The 17355-nt window shown below is 37.2% G+C and overlaps 1 protein-coding gene across 1 annotated transcript; it reads left to right on the forward strand.

Annotated features, from left to right (window-relative positions):
• Nucleotides 1-134: 134 nt before the first annotated feature.
• Nucleotides 135-15530, forward strand: LOC131842973 (ribosome-releasing factor 2, mitochondrial). Its single transcript, XM_059191564.1, has 13 exons — nt 135-267; nt 2206-2334; nt 3018-3155; nt 4284-4472; nt 5430-5941; nt 6581-6670; nt 8257-8443; nt 9371-9526; nt 10201-10423; nt 12270-12387; nt 13090-13185; nt 13875-14021; nt 14983-15530. The coding sequence occupies exons 1-13, from the start codon at nt 135-137 to the stop codon at nt 15142-15144; spliced, it is 2280 nt and encodes a 759-aa protein (XP_059047547.1). The 3' UTR covers nt 15145-15530.
• The last annotated feature ends 1825 nt before the right edge of the window (nt 15531-17355 follow it).

Consider the following 17355-nt stretch of genomic DNA (forward strand, 5'->3'; position numbering starts at 1 on the left):
TTCAAGGCCAAATTCTAATTAGTCTGTACCCATGTCAGGGCTGTCAGCTGTCAGTTTTTGACTATTATCTGTGATATTATCAAATATTGAAATAATTTTATTTAATATTATTTTAATTATTTATTATATGTTTTATGAACTTTGGTGTAATTATGTATTATAAGAAACTCTTAAGACATACAACTTTACGAAAGTATTGTACAAATGCAGCGAAACTTACAGTCGACAAAATTCGTAACATCGGCATTCTAGCGCATATAGATGCAGGTTAGAATTTATTGTTTTGGTTACATAAAAACTTACTATAAATCCTTACTATAAATTTATAAATGAAAAATGACCATGTTAATTTGTCTGCCTTGTTTTATTTAACATTTGGGAATAAGTAAAAATAGTTTTTTTAACATTGGGGAAGAAGCTGTTTTTTGTACCTATTAATCAGTCACGCGGGCAGGAGCTAGTATATACTATTATATGATTTAACAATAAATTTATGGCCTTAATATTAATGTTCTAGAAATATTAATATGGAAAATATGATAATTGAAACGTTCTCTAAGTCTCTTCAAATGCAGTGTCAGTCTTATTTGTAGTGTTTAGAATCCTATTGTTAGAAATATACAATAGGATTCTAAACACTACAAATAAGACAAACATTGTTTGAACAATAACTATTGAAGGTCACTTATGTCCATAAAAACTATACTATCTAATAAGCGCCCCAGATGGTAAGATATTGTTAGTTAGTAGTAATGGGAAATACTAATGGTGACCACATTCTTTTTTTTTTATTTTTAATACTGCTTATTGGTAATTGGTATTGGGTATTGTGGAATATTGAACATATTTCTTATAGCTGTACCCGCCACTTTGGTCGCATAAAATAGTGACCTGTAAACTTTCATCCGCTATTTTATTTTATCCCCTTAAAATTTTTACAAACTTAGAACAACATATTTATTTATATTTAATCAACAGCCTCAAAAATAAGTTTCAAGTTTCTAGCTTTAAAAATGACAAATTTAAGTACATAAAAAAAATTATCCCCTAATTTATTTAACCCCCTTAAGAGTAAAATTTTTAAAAACTTTTTATGTCATATTTATTTATATTTAATTAGCAGCCTCAAAAATAAGTTTCAATGTTTTAGCTTCAAAAATTACGATTCTTCCATACAATCTTTCATCCCCAATTTCAACCCTTTATAACCCTATTTTCGCATTAAAAAGTAGCCTATGTCCTTTCTCAGGGTCTAAACTATATGTGTACCAAATTTAATTTAAATCAGTTCAGTAGTTTTGTCATGAAAGTGACATAGACAGACAGACAGAGTTACTTTTGCATTTATAATATTAGTAAGGATAAAGTAAAACCTAGAACCTGTCTAGTATTTCTATATTGCTGTTGTATGCTCTAATGTATTATATAAACCTCTGACATGTTAATTAATAAAGCTTTCTCCACATGAAAATTATTACTTGTAAATCCCCATGAAGGGAGAACTAACGTCATACTCATCCATCATCCTTCACTAGTGCTAACACTAACAGAAATTTTTCAGGACAAAGAGTGTAAATATTCTGTACATTGGAAATTCAAATTTGCGAATTCAAAATATGTTTATTCATGTAGGTGCATTACAGACTTATGATATGTCAAATCTACCATCAGTTCTGAATGATTTCGAGATGAGAAGAATTGACAAGAATCTCAGCTTGTATTCTTTTCAAATAAATGTTATACATGTTTACAATAATATAGATTCATTATAAATTAAAATTTGGGAGAATAGAGTGACCATATTGATACCATACCACGCGATGACTGCGAACAGGGGTGAATGGAAGCGAAAAACATATTACGCCGACCCATCGATGATGAGAGTGACCATATGATATTGCAAAAGCAAAAAGTCCAATCAGTGTTCATAAACTGAACAGACCAGTCCCCACAAGCAGCACCCGTTCACGAGTATGACGGATGAGCCAGCCATCATTGCACTCAACCATATTAGAGGGAACACATTGACCTGGCCAGCTATCTATAAAAAGTTTTATTTTATATCTATCTATCTACCTATATTTATTCTTATTTTATTTATAATCCTTTATTGCTCCAATATTAAAAGCAGATACTTTAAAATATAACAATACATTAAAGAAAGAAGAAAGTACATGGGAAGGTATATGGGATATTTGGTTTTAGGCAAAACAACAACAACAGAGCGGATGCTATTCTACTCAGGGACCATCCGGTCCATGGGTGAAGTGCACCATGGGAACACCGTCACGGATTACATGGAGCAGGAGAGGCAGCGAGGCATCACAATCACTTGTAAGTTCAGGCTATTCATATAGTTGTGTGTATATTTCAATGCAATTTTAATAGTTATTATTATAAACTAGCTGTTCTCGTGACTTCGTCTGTGTGGATTTTAACCTTATTTTTCTAAAATAAAAATAGCCTAAGATACTCCTTAATGAATCAGCTATCTGTTAAAAAAACCCGTCAAAATCGGTCCAGCCCTTTCAGAGATTAGCCGGAACAAACAGACAGACAGACAAAAATTGTAAATAATGTTATTTTGATGTATGTACTGTATTTATATTCATATGCATGTAAAAAATGGTTATCTTTAGGATTTTTTTTTCTTTGCCTAAAGGAAAATGTGGTAACTATAAAAAAATATTTATTTATTTACACAACTATTATTACAGGCCTAAGCCCAATAGAACAGTGTATCTAATAAAAAGAGCAACACACAAGTTTCTTACTCATTCTTGTAATGAATCTGCATTCCGAATGAGCGGTAGAATCAAAATATGACTATTCAAAAGTGCTTGTAATGAGTTTATTTGAATAAAGATTATTTCTATTTCTATTTCTACTATGTGAATTCACACAGACTACTCACAAACAAACCTTTTCTTTCTGCTATTTCATTAAGAGTGGCCAGTGCGAGCGTCAGCGGTGTTTTGTTTAACAAGTCAGTTCTGCATATTAAACTTTTATTACAGCTGCAGCTGTATCCTTTCAATGGAATGGAAATCAAATTAATCTGATAGATACACCTGGCCATATAGACTTCACAATGGAGGTGGAGCAGAGCCTCGCTGTTCTAGACGGCGCTGTTGTGGTCCTAGATGCATCTGCGGGTAAGATCTATAAAAATATATGCCAAGGTTAACATTATACAAATAAATAAAATTAAAGTGTCTATCTGTTATTTTAAATTAACAGCTTTGCTAAATTAAATAAATATATTTTTGTTTATATATAATATATACTGTATTTCATATGAATTTAGTGTAAGCATTTTGTTTCAGTAAATGAGGTACTTACATAAAAAAAGTATTTAAAAAAATATATATGTCTATGTATTTGTTCTTGCTGTCTGTTAAATCTCTGGAACGGCTGGACTGCTTTTAAAAGACATTTTCAAGTATAATAACTGGTTTTATTTTAGATTTTTATAATAAAAAAGTTAATATGTGTATATATTTATAGAATAGAATAGAAAATCATTTATTAAAATAAACTTAATTTAAGCACTTTTCAATAGTCATAACAATTTGATTTTTTATCTCTTCTTCTTCTTAGTCCGTACACTCTTGTCAGAGTGGTCGTGGTCAACGTTTTGAATCACGATGAGTGAGGTTTTTGGTAATACGGCGCCATTCGTCGCGGACTGTAGCTTTCCGGGTACATTCGTAAACTGAGCACTTAGTTGCGGCCTTGATCTGGTCTGTCCATCTCATTGGTGATCTACCACGTGGCCTGGTGCCTTCCACATTTCCCTGCACTACGAGACGCTCTATGGAGTCATTACCACCTCGAGATACGTGGCCGAAGAAGGTCAGAATGCGTGATTGCACTGTGGATGATAGGCGCTGTCTGATGCAGAGTTCTTTTAATATGGAATCATTTGTACGAAACTTTGTCCACGATATTCCTAGCATCCGTCTCCAGCACCACATCTCTAACGCATCAACTTTCTTCTTCTCCGTTTTTTATCTACCACTAATAAATTATAGTAATATCACTTCTCCCAATATTGTTGCACATGTACCAGAAGCAAGTCTAATCACTCTTAACCATCGTAAGGTTGCCTAAAAGAAGTCACTTTAACATTATAATGTTGCCCATTGGTATCTCTTTATCGTGTTTATTTATTTTTATCTCTTTACTCACAATTGTGGATATAACTGTAATTTATGTGAGAGGAACAATAGAGTTACATTCATTAATCAATTAAAGCAATTTATAAAAATATTTACATACAGGAGTTGAAGCCCAGACCCTGACAGTGTGGCGGCAGGCCACCGGCTACCGGGTGCCGCGGTTGGTATACCTCAACAAGATGGACCGGCCCGGCGCCGATACCGCCGCCTGCCTTCAATCCATACGAGATCGTCTCCACGCCACCCCCCTACTGCTGCATCAGCCGGTGCGGATCCAGGATCGGCTTATAGGTGTATGAGATGTTGCCATATTGTTCAATCTGCTTATATTATAAAAGAGATGGATGGAAGTAACACTTTCACGTAATAACTACTGAGCGGATTTTGATGAAACTTTACAGTAAGATAGCTTATACACAAGACTAAATATATTGTTAGGGAATATACTCTCTGGCACCAAAATGTTAGGGAATTTACTATGTATATATATAGGGAAAAATATGTGTGGAAACGTCTGTCACGTACCTGTATGGTTCTGCGGATTTCTTGGGCTTCAGGGTTTCGAAGATATTTTCGCTAGCTTTCCAGTTTCACAGTAGGTTTCACAGGTCTAATTTATTTTAATTCACAACACAATGCGCGCGCGCGTCAAGGCCGCTGTACGGTCAGTTCAGTACTAGGTAAGGGAGGGGAACAGAAACTAACGGACTCTAATATAATAATCTGTGCTTACGATGGTACAGGGTAGATTTTGAACATATATAATGATAAATGTCAAGTCAGTATGATGCATACATTGCGCGGATCAGCTAGTTTAAATACAGTCTGTGCTACTCGTTGATAATTTAGCGTATTGTAGCTGAAATTTTTAAAGTATGCATAGTATTTTTGGAATTTATTATTTACAATCAAATAAAAAATATAATTTTTAAAGTATGCATAGTATTTTTGGAATTTATTATTTACAATCAAATAAATAACTTATGCGGAATGAACCACCTGTCCAGCTTTTCTCTAGAGACTACAGCATGGTATTTTCAGCAGGGTATATTAAGGTTTTTTAAGAGTCGGCAACACGCATATGACCCTGGTGTTTCAGGCCCCCATAGGTTATGGTAACCATCAGACGGGCCTTATGATTGATTGCTTTCGTAGATTATACTTTTTGTGGTCGCCTCTACGCACTCTGAGTCTGAGTTTGTGCAAAGTAAATTTATTGAAAATCTTTATACCAGTATCAATTTTTAGGGCTCATTGACTTGATCACCCTAGAAGAAATAATATGGACGCAAGGTCGCGGGAGGAACTTCACGCGGCGGAAACTCACTGAAAAAGATGACGGAGCTCTATGGGAGAGTTCTGTGAATGACCATAGACAACTCGTAGATACACTCTCCTCTTTAGACGACAAGCTAGCAGATAAAATTATACAACAGGAGTCTATGGATAATCTGTCAAATATAGAAATTGAGGCTGCTGTTAGAAGATGTTGCGTAGACATGACGGTGTTTCCGATTGTCTGTGGTAGTTCGTATAAGAATATAGGTGTTCAGACCCTAATGGATGCTGTGATTAATTATCTCCCATCACCACTGGAGTGCAATGAGCTGTATAAGAGTTTTGGTACAGATTTGTCAGCGAGAGCATTTAAGGTACAGCATGATGATCAGAGAGGGGTGCTGACTTTTCTGAGGCTGTACAGTGGGGAGATCAGTAAGGCCCAGAAGATTTATAACTTGGCCAGGGACAAGAGTGAACAGGTGAGTAATGCTCTGATATTTTTCAAATATTATAAATGCAAAAGTAACTCTGTCTGTCTGTCTCGCTTTCACGCCAAAACTACTAATCCGATTTAAATTAAATTTAGTACACAGATAGTTTAGAACCTGAGAAAGGACATAGACTACTTTTTAATGCGAAAAAAGATTGTAAGGGGTTGAAAGGTCAGATAAAAGGTTGTATGGAAGTAACGTCATTTTTAAAGTTAAAAGCTCGAAACTTATTTTTTAAGCTGTTGATGAAATGACATTCAAATTGTTTACAAATTTGAATAGAATAGAATAGAATAGAAAATCATTCAAATAAACTTAATTTAAGCACTTTTAAATTTGTTTTTTATCTACCACTTTTTCGGAAAGCCGTCTCATCACAAGAAGAATGAGCAAGAAACTTGTGTGTTGCTCTTTTAAATAATCCTTGTAAGTTTACATTTACAAGTCGAAACGTGTGAATACAAACTACCTTTTTTGGGTCAGATATAAATATACAATAAGATTAAATCAGTCGTAGTGATAAGATTTGGTACAATAAAATCCCCTATTTTATTGTACCAAATCTTATCACGAAAGTTTGTGGTGAAGTAGGGAAAAACGTGAGTAAAAACTAGTTGTCTTTACCAGGGTGGTGCATTGTACGTAGCGCTGGCAGACGAGTACAAACAGGTGGAGATGGTCACACCTGGTAACATAGCTGTCGTAAGCGGACTTAAGGTAATTTTTTATAGCATTGTGGTCATGATCACGCTGCGTGTCCTGGTCCTGAGATGTTATTCTTATTATTGTACTTACAATAGCTCTTGATGATAATGGAATGGTGTGTTGTAGCATGTAACAAATCACTCAATCTTATATATAAAATTCTCGTGTCACAGTTTTCGTTCCCATACTCCTCCGAAACGGCTTGACCGATTATTATGAAATTTTGTGAGCGTATGAGTAGGTCTGGGAATCGGCCAACATATATTTTCTCCCCCTAAATGTTAGGGGTTAACACACTATTTTTTTTTTTATTTTAAGGCAAAACAACGTTTTCCGGGACAGCTAGTGGTTTATAATATTTTGACGTCGATTGTCATTCTACTTCTTGTATTACAATTTTACAAATGTCTACCAATACGTGTTGTTTTCTTTAATAATATTTTTCTCCAATATAGTGCACCCACATGGTTAACGATTTATGCTGGCTGGGCACCAGTGGAGGATGAGGTCAGGTCAGTTAGCACATCGTGGTAAATTCATCATGTATTGTCATGATGGTTTCCAGGGGGAACCACGTGGATGTCAACTGCTATAGTACATTGCTAGCATTGTGGTTATACGTCCACATTACTAACAATCAAATGCAAATTTAAAAATCATATATTCATGTAGGACATTTTAGTTGCTTATGAACATTAAATTTTTTGTATTATATTTTTTCCCTACCATCCAATTCAGTATATAGATTCAATTGAAACGAACTGCCAAGAAACTCAATTTACTTCCTTTTTTATTTTTTAAACGGCAGCTTATTTACATTATTTAGAAAAAGAAAGAAAAAGTTTATTTGTTTATTTATTAATAAATAAATAAATTTATTTATTGGCAACCATTATTGATATAAATATACATTTGACATAGGTACATTTTACTTATATAGGTGTCTATGTCTAGCATGAAATGAAAATCTCGTGCTTGAACAACTATTGCCATGCACGCTCGTCATCACCATTCAAGTAATCGTTTAGTAAGTAATAGGCTCTGCACTGTACATATGATTTAACAGATGTTATTTAAGGGTAATTCCAGTATATCCTTCGGTATCTTTTTGTAATTTTTTGTACCCATTCCCATAAAAGACCCATTGACTTTTCTAAACGATATTTAGGAACAGCAAGTTTGTTTTTAAATTTAGTTTTTTTTTCGGACTACTCTAATGCTGTTGGCTGCAGCTGGCCTTTACAGCTTCACCGGACGATAGGGGGCGAGTGCAGATGACACTCCAAACCCGCGGAAGGACATATGGAGCGGCTGAAGGCCAACTTCCGCCTGACGGATACGACTTTAGTCTGAGAGCACCACTAGGGGTTCGAGCCTCGGCTCAGGCCGTCGTAACATCGATCCCCGTTGAATTGGACGGGGGATCGATCGGAGGGGCGACCGGGGGCGCCGGTGTGGAGCGCCCGGGCGCGCGCTGTCGCCCGGTTGAATGCTATTAATGTTATAAATTTTGCTGTTTTTTGGAAATGAGTAATCCCACTTACCTACTTTCCCTTTACAATAAATAATTACCCCGCTATATTTTTTTTTTATTACAGGCAACTATGACCGGGGATCTAGTGACGTCTTCCCAGGCGGCTGCGAACCGGGCCAAGAAGCAATTGGCTACCACGCTGGCAGATGGAAACCAGTTGGATAGGCTCACGTTGCCGAGCGCCCGCCAGCGGATCCAGGGTTTGGAAGAGCCCACCAGGGAAGAACTGGCCAACATACTGCTGGGAATTGGTAATTATTTTTCTGAATTTCTTAGATAATCAACAGCTTATGTAATATATACGCAGGTGTGCCATTGTTGTTGTGCCATCAAAGTAGTATAAAAAATACTATTAACAATACGAAATTTATAATACAATTAATAGCTGTGGGAAACTGGAGTCTGATATAAGTATAAACTATAATATGGGTCACCAGTTTAATCAAATATACATGTAACTAGTTGTGACCGCGACTTCGTCCGCGTGTTATAATGACCTTAACCAAATATAGAAAAAAATATTTAATAATCTAACCCAAAAAAGGCAAATAAAAAAGATTCCTCGTTATAGTTTCATAAATGACGATTTTCTATACAAACTTTCATCCCCATTTTTTTATCCCTTAAGGGTAAAAATTTTACAAACTTAGTCATATTTATTTATATTTAATGAACAGCCTAAAAATTAATTTCAAGATTCTAGTTTTAAAAATGACCATACTTCCATAGAACCCTTCATCTCCCCTTTCAACCCATTACAACCCTTTATTCGCATTAAAAAATAGCCTACGTCCTTTTTCAGGGTCTATACCAGAGGTTCCCAAACGTTTTTAAGTCGTAGAACCCTTGTCATATTTTTCGGTTTTGGGGAGAACCCCATTCTTACCTGGTATTGTTTTTTGTAAATTTCTAACTGTAGTAAAGTTTAGTGTTAAAACATAAAGTAAAAACAACAAGATGACCGCTATCGTAGACCCCTTGCAGTTTGTCATAGACCCCTGGAGGCAGATATAGACCACTTTGCGAATCACTGGTCTAGACTATCTGTGTACCAAATTTCATTGAAATCGGTTCATTAGTTTTGGTGTGAAAGCGAGACAAACAGGCAGACAGACAGAGTTACTTTTGCATTTATAATATTAGTAATGATGTAAGGATTGTATGCTTCAATGGAACAGGTACAACGGCTCCAGAGCCGGTGTTCCTGTGCTCCATCGAGCCGCCCAGCGCAGCAGCACAGAACGCGCTAGAAACAGCGCTCCAGCAGCTGCAGAGGGAAGACCACAGCCTGCACGTGTCCGTCGACGAGGACACCGGACAGATGGTGCTGGCTGGTAACGATTGCATATATTACTACGCATATTTTGTGCTACATTTAGCACTAGCTATTACCTGGGATGGGCTATTCTTGTTGGCGGTGCAAAGATAATCATTAGAAATAGAAATAATCTTTATTGAAATAAATTTGATATAAGTACTTTATTTCACATTTTTTTTTATTCTACCGCTCATTCGGAATGTAGACTCATCACAAGAAGAATGAGCAAGAAACTTATGTGTTGCACTTTTAAATAAGTATTGTTTTAATTAGATTTACATTAACAGGGGTTAGGCATGCGACAATCAACATAGAAACCGCTACGCACTTAATCTCTGTTCAATCAGATAACATTGTCAGCGCTATGAATTTACTAAGTTACTAAGTACAAATGAACAAACTAGTTATATTTTACGACCTAGGTGGTCTGGCGGTTTAACACACCGCTTTAGGCCCTATGGTCGCGGGTTCGATTCCTCGCACGGCACAAGCATTTGTATTCATGAGTATGATTGTTTGTATCGGTCTGGATATCGGAGATGTATGTATTTACGAAAAAAATATATAAATATCTATATATTTGTATCAGTAATCTAGTACCCGTAACACAAGCTTTAGCTAGCTTATCTTGAGTCTAGATGGCTCTGTGTGAATTGTCCTGAGATTATTATTATTATTTATTGCACGCAGGTATGGGTGAACTGCACTTGGAAATCATAAAGGAGCGGATAGTCCGCGAGTACAAGATCGATGTAGATCTTGGACCCCTCCAGATTGCCTACAAGGAGATGCTGCAGAGTTCCGCACGAGGCTCCTCCGCCGTCGACCGTAAGATTGGTGGTCAGCGCCAAGTCCTCAAGGTTGATCTCTCCGTCGCCCCAGTGCCTGGTCTTCCGGCCGATAGGATCCTCAAGTGAGTGCATTTAGAATTGTATGAGAAGGATATTAGAATAGAATAGAAAACCAGTCATTCAAATAAACTTAATTTAAACACTTTTGAATAGTCATAATATTTTTTTTAAACGATCGCTCATTCGGAAAGCTGTCTCATCACAAGAAGTACGAGCAAGAAACTTGTGTGTTGCTTTTTTAATAATAATAATCTTAGGACAATTCACACAGCGCCATCTAGACCCAAGTTAAGCTAGCTAAAGCTTGTCTTATGGGTACTAGACAACTGATACAAATACACAGATTTTTTTTTCGTAAATGCATACATATTATACATAGAAAACACCCAGACCGATACAAACAATCATACTCATGAATTCAAATGTTTGTGCCGTGCGAGGAATCGAACCCGCGACCATCGGACGTAAAGCGGTGTGCTGGACCGCTAGACCACCGAGGTCGTCATAAATCGTCGTAAACAATCCAGTAGATGTAGATTTTATAACACCGTGTTTATAACACACCGTGTTTATAACGCACCGTGTTTATAACACACCATGTTTATAACACACCACACCAACACATAAGTTTGTGAGTATGGATGAATGTATGTTTGTTACTGTTTCACATAAATATTACTAACGAATTTTGATCAAACTTTACAATAATATAACTTACGTATCACAAATAACATATAGGCTATAAATTAAAAAATTGTCCGCCATTTTGCAATGATAATTATTACAAAATGGCGCTAAAGCACGCACGATTGTTGTACGTGTGAACGCGCTCACTGTTTGCGCGCGGTCTCTCTCGTTCTTTGTCTACATTTACATGCACATGATTTCCTGCATGAAAGCAGATTTCCACGTGAAAAAGCGTGTAAAGGCAGATAATTATGCGAGGTGTTATACTGTAATGGATGCACCGTCCTCGCCCTGATGAAGTCCAAACAATTATCATGGAAGACAGAAACATAGCAAGTTCTGTTTATTCGAACTATTCTAATGCTGTTGGCCACAGCCGGACTTCCGGGATAAGTGCAGATGGCACTCGAATCGCCCTGATGAAGTCCAAACAATTATCATGGAAGATGGAAACATAGCAAGTTCTGTTTATTCGAACCATTCTAATGCTGTTGGCCACAGCCGGACTTCCGGGATAAGTGCAGATGGCACTCGAAACCGGAGCGGCTGAAGTCCAACTCCCGCCTGACGGCGACTTTAGTCCGAGGACACTAGGTTACCGAAATTTCGATCCCTGTTTTAATTGGACGGGGACTCGATCTGAGGGGGATAGTAAATTCATTAAATTCTTGTACATATATATATTTATACATACATACATATATATATTTATATGTATGAATGATTTATATTTTATATGCGCCATATATATATATATATATACTGTTAGAAACATCTAGAAACTTCCTCGACAAATGACGTACGTCATTCTGACGTTTAAATTTAATTCACCTACAAATGCGCGCCAAATTCAAATAATGAATGTCAATGACTTTCATTTACATATATATATTTCATATTTATATATATAAATATACAATCCTTACTAATGTTATAAATGCGAAAGTAACTCTGTCTGTCTGTCTCGCTTTCACGCCAAAACTATAGAACCGATTTAAATGATATTTGGTACACAGGTAGTCTAGAACCTGAGAAAGGACATAGGCTACTTTTTTATCCGAAAAAAGGGTTGTAAGGGGTTGAAAGGGGAAATGAAAGTTACATGGAAGTTTCGACAATTTACGCGGACGAAGTCGCGTGCACATCTAGTAATATACAAGTTTTAAAACTCTAATATAAATAATTGCATTAATGCATTAATACTTTTTTAAATTGTTGTAGATTGGATAAATCGCAGGACAGCGCTGCAAACCTGTCCCACCTGCATCCTCGCAGCCTGCAGGCCATCCGTCAAGGTGTACACTCCGCCTTGCAGCATGGACCCAAAATTGGTTGCCCGGTACACATAATACAATAATAATAATATCTCCAGACAACGGCTACCTTTTACCATCGCACCGCTCGCAATCGACAGGGAATTCAGCCCCACACGCTGGAACCTAAGTGCTCCCAAACAGTGCGGTTTCAGAGTAGCTTCCTCCCGCGTACACTTAATGTGCAATGAACCTGCCGAGGTTTTCTCACAAGACTACAGCATGGAATTTTTTAAGAAGGGTATATTAAGGTTTCTTAAGGGTTGGCAACCCCTGATGTTTCAGGTGTCCATAGGCAACGGTAACCATTTACCATCACATGGGCCGTTTCCTTGTTTGCAACCATAGCAGTATAAAAAAAATTAATTACTTAAATTTTATATGATTTGCTTGAAAAAATAAAAAATAATAGCCGCTTAGCGAAATCTGTGATTAAGTAAACAATTTACACAGCGCCACCTAGACTAAAGTTAAGCGAGCTAAAGCTTGTGTTATGGGTACTAACTAACTATTATATAACTGATACAAATACATAGTAAACATCCAGATCGATACAAACAATCATACTCGTGAATACAAATATTTGTGCCGTGCGAGGAATCGAACCCGTGACATCGGAAGTAAAGCGCTGTCATAGACTACCGAAGCCACGGCCGTTTATAAAAAGAAGTTTGACATTTGTCAATCACTTATTAGCATAATTGTGTGACGATGTGTTGACGTTGTAGATTATTGACGTACAAGTGACGCTCCACTGGTTCGAGTCCGCGAGGGGCACTTCCGAATCGGTAGTCACGGCCACTGTCGCACAATGCTTGCGAAAGGTAAGTAATAAAAAATATTATTTTTCCTTGATAGGTCAATAGATAGCTTGAGACTTTGGTGACCGTTCACCATCAGATCGACCGTATATTTGTCCGCGACTATTCTATTGACATTTGTAGTTATAATACTCAATTTTGCCAAATGAAAAAACTGGGAAAAAATTAAATAGAGTAAGAAAACGCCACTACACATATGTGGCTGTACTGCATACTCATGCATATACGAAATAAAAATACACTTTACCACCTCCCTCCGATCGGTCCCCCGTCCAATTCAAACGGGGATCGAAATTACGACGGCCGAAGCCGCAGTTCGAACCCCTAGCGGTACCCTCAGACTAAAGTCGTATCCGTCCGAGGGGTGTTGGCCTCCATCCGCTCCATGGGTCTTCCTTTGGTTTGGAGTGTCATCTGCACACGCCCACTATCGTCCGGTGAAGCTGTAAAGGCCAGCTGCAATTACAGTAGTCCGAAAAAAACTTAACCTGACTGTTTACCACTTAACATCACACATAATTTGCGCAATACAAATGCGAGGTAACTGCTAGCGCAACGCGAGTACTTCAGTTTAATTTATAACCTCTGTGCGAACGGCAGTTAGTCTCCTGAGGAACGCTACTGGGTACTATTACGAAGGTCCTATATGAATTATATGTTTTTAATTTGAATATATATTGATGTGGCTCTAGCTGTTGGAGCAGGCGGGGTGCGCGGTGCTGGAGCCGGTGATGCGGCTGCAGGTGTCGTGTCCGGAGTCTCACTCGGCGCGGGTGCTGGCAGACCTCGCCCGGCGACGCGCCGCGCTGCACCACGTGCACCTGCGGCACGGACACAAGGTCTCCACACTGCGACACCTCCCACCGACTCGACACACGCGCGCCCACGTACACGCAACACACGGATTACACGCACGCACAAGCTCCTACATGCATCACATGACGACCTCGGTGGTCTAGCGGTCAAGCACACCGCTTTACGACCGACGGTCGCGGGTTCGATTCCTCGCACGGCACAAACATTTGTATTCATGAATATGATTGTTTGTATCGTCTGGGTGTTTTCTATGTATAATATGTATGTATTTACTAAAAAAATATCTATGTATTAGTATCAGTTATCTAGTACCCATAACACAAGCTTTAGATAGCTTAACTTGGGTCTAGATGGCGCTGTGTGAATTGTCCTGAGATTATTATTATTATATTATTACATTCCCACTTCTACAAGCAAAACACATACGTTCCCACACACACACTCTGCCACACGCAACACACATGTGGAAGCGTGTGTATACACGTCCGTCCGTCTTACGGAGACTTACTGTCATTTATTTTAACAGAACGTCTTTTAATATGAATCTACCCTATTACGTATCTAATTTATTAATCATATTGACATTCTTTATCAGAAATTGAAAGTATATACAATAAAAAAATGTAAATTGTTAATTACGTAAATCGCAGCCTTAGGACTTATAAATACTAAAATTATTTAAATATAAATTTATTTTATAATTACAGTATATTCAAAATTATTTATTACTAATTATAATAAAAAGAGGTGACTCTATCGAGGCAAGGATAGAAATGGCGGACGGAAGCCCGGTTCGGTTGCACATTTACACAACCGCGAAGTCACGTTGCCGGCGCTGGTGCACCTTCCGCTACATCAGCGTTGGAGCATTGCGTTTGGTTGACACCAAAATCCATGTAGAATCTAGGTCACTCTTCATCAGTGATATTAGGGTGTCTATGTATTGTAATGTTCATAAATAAATATATGTGTATATACTTACAGGTAATCGACAGCCTGACGCCTCTGTCGGAGCTGCTGGGGTACTCGACCACGCTGCGTTCCCTCAGCTCAGGACTGGCCACCTTCACCATGGAGTTCCACTCCCACCAGCAGATGTCTCCTCACGACGAAGAGAAAGCCATCAGAGATGTCACTGGCTTTTAGTTTATGCATTACGGAAAAGCAAGACGTTCAAGTTTTCTGGAATGGCAACATCTAGATATGCCATTCATCATATCATAAGAGGCATAACCAAGTCCGCTGGATCAAGTCAAAATATCTTTATTCATGTAGGTCTATTACAGACTCTTATGATGTCTCAAATCTACCGTCAGTTCTTAGTGCTTTCAAGGTAAGAACTGACAAGAAACTCAGCTTTTCAATGAGAATTTGTTATTAGAAAAGTCCAGAATCATTGCACCGGGTTTTAAAACTGTCATTAGTTGCTTTTAGACGTAACGTCCTGTCACGCGTGAATCTGCTTTCTCGCTGGAGAGAATGTGCATGTAAATGTAGACAAAGAGAAGGACAGAGGCCGCGCGTATATTGAACATTGAACACATTACCGCGTCCTTCTATCGTGCGTGCTTTAGCGCCCTATTCGAATAATTAAATATCATTGCAAAATGGCGGACATCTGACCATAGAGTAAAAACACCGATAGAGTTATTGATAATTTATAAACTTTAAATGTGTCTTTGAGAAAATAAAATCTGTGAAATCTATACTCTATACATATAAATAATTAGAGTATCTGTTTTTAATATTGAAATAACAGTTTTTTACTATATGCATATGAATATAAATACAGCACATACACCAAAATATTTTTTTTTATAATTTTTGTCTCTCTGTCTGTGTGTTCCGGCTAATCTCTGAAATGGTTGAACCGATTTTGAGAGGACTTTTATTGACAGGTAGCTTATGAAATAAGGAATTACTTAGGCTACTTTTATTTTAGAAAAATAAAGTTAAATTCCACGCGGACACAGCTAGTCTGTAAATAAAATAAACTTAATTTGCTGTGACATGTTTATTTATTGTTATGTACATTGGTCTCGTACATATAGTGTTATATTATGTTAGACAATATGTAATAAATTATGTTCTATAAACTTGCGCTGTTTTATTTCAATACAATTCGGTGATTACATAACAGCCTGAAAGGAAACAGAGAATATATTACCTTCAATCAAAACAAACTACAAAGAATACGATATCCATATATCATCGGTTAAATACAAAAATGGCAGTATTCAAAACGTAAGTTTTTTTACAAAACAAGCAATTAAAGTTTTTGTTTTTTTTATTTATTTAAATTCTTTTTCCTTTAAAGCTTTGAATTGACGCAGAATAATTTTGAAAAATGTAATTTTTCTATTTAATCAACGATAGGTATGTATATAACAATGCCTCATATATCTATATGATATAGATACAGATGCAGGTAACTTTATACAGTCCATCGCGGTCGTGGATATACGGCGTGTATGTGTCAAAGTTTGATGAGTTTTCTGGTAGTTTTGTCGTTAGTAGTTGTCACTAGTTTAGACGTAGGGCTACTAGTAGGTAGTACTTTTGGTTTAGATGTAGGCCTACTAGTAGGTAGTATATAGACAAGGCCTACTATATATACTTTTGGTTTAGATGTAGGCCTACTAGTAGGTAGTACTTTTGGTTTAGACGTAGGCCTACTAGTAGGTAGTACTTTTGGTTTAGATGTAGGCCTACTAGTAGGTAGTACTTTTGGTTTAGATGTAGGCCTACTAGTAGGTAGTACTTTTGGTTTAGATGTAGGCCTACTAGTAGGTAGTACTTTTGGTTTAGATGTAGGCCTACTAGTAGGTAGTACTTTTGGTTTAGATGTAGGCCTACTAGTATGTAGTACTTTTGGTTTAGATGTAGGCCTACTAGTTGTAGGTATCCCATTAGTAGAAATTGTAAGTAATGTCGTATAGTGAACCCATTGCTCATAATATATACCATGTCAGGTAAACCTCCACGCGGTTCCTCGATTTGTCACGATGGACTAACTGACCTGACCTCATGCTCATCTTATCATCCTCCACTGGTGCCCCGCCAGCGTAAACCGTTAATGGATGCGGGTACATAATTTCATTTAATTAAAAAAGGGCTATGGAATTAGGAGTTTAGTGTGGACATATTTTAAGAGCTTTTTTTTCAGGCTTTTAACGGCATATATTATAAATACCTAATAGACATATATGTTACATATGAATGAATATTATAATACTAAAATAAAATTGTCTCTGCGGTCACGGCACTGACAATGGCAATCTGCCAAGGTAGCGCCGATACACCAGTCAGTTCGGCCAGTAGTCCTCCTTCAGGAAGGTGGTCAGCACATTAGTGGGG

This window comes from Achroia grisella, unplaced genomic scaffold (assembly GCF_030625045.1).
Source record: "Achroia grisella isolate CSIRO2021 unplaced genomic scaffold, CSIRO_AGI_Agris_v1 utg1086, whole genome shotgun sequence".
Classification (NCBI taxonomy): Eukaryota; Metazoa; Arthropoda; class Insecta; order Lepidoptera; family Pyralidae; genus Achroia; species Achroia grisella.

What these genes read in the sequence shown, in the direction of transcription:
- LOC131842973 (XM_059191564.1), top strand. Translation starts at nt 135, where the DNA reads ATGAACTTTGGTGTAATTATGTATTATAAGAAACTCTTAAGACATACA. An exon ending in GATCCAGGATCGGCTTATAG is followed by an intron (nt 4,473 to 5,429) that starts GTGTATGAGATG and finishes ATCAATTTTTAG; the next exon opens with GGCTCATTGACTTGATCACC. An exon ending in CAACATACTGCTGGGAATTG is followed by an intron (nt 8,444 to 9,370) that starts GTAATTATTTTT and finishes TCAATGGAACAG; the next exon opens with GTACAACGGCTCCAGAGCCG.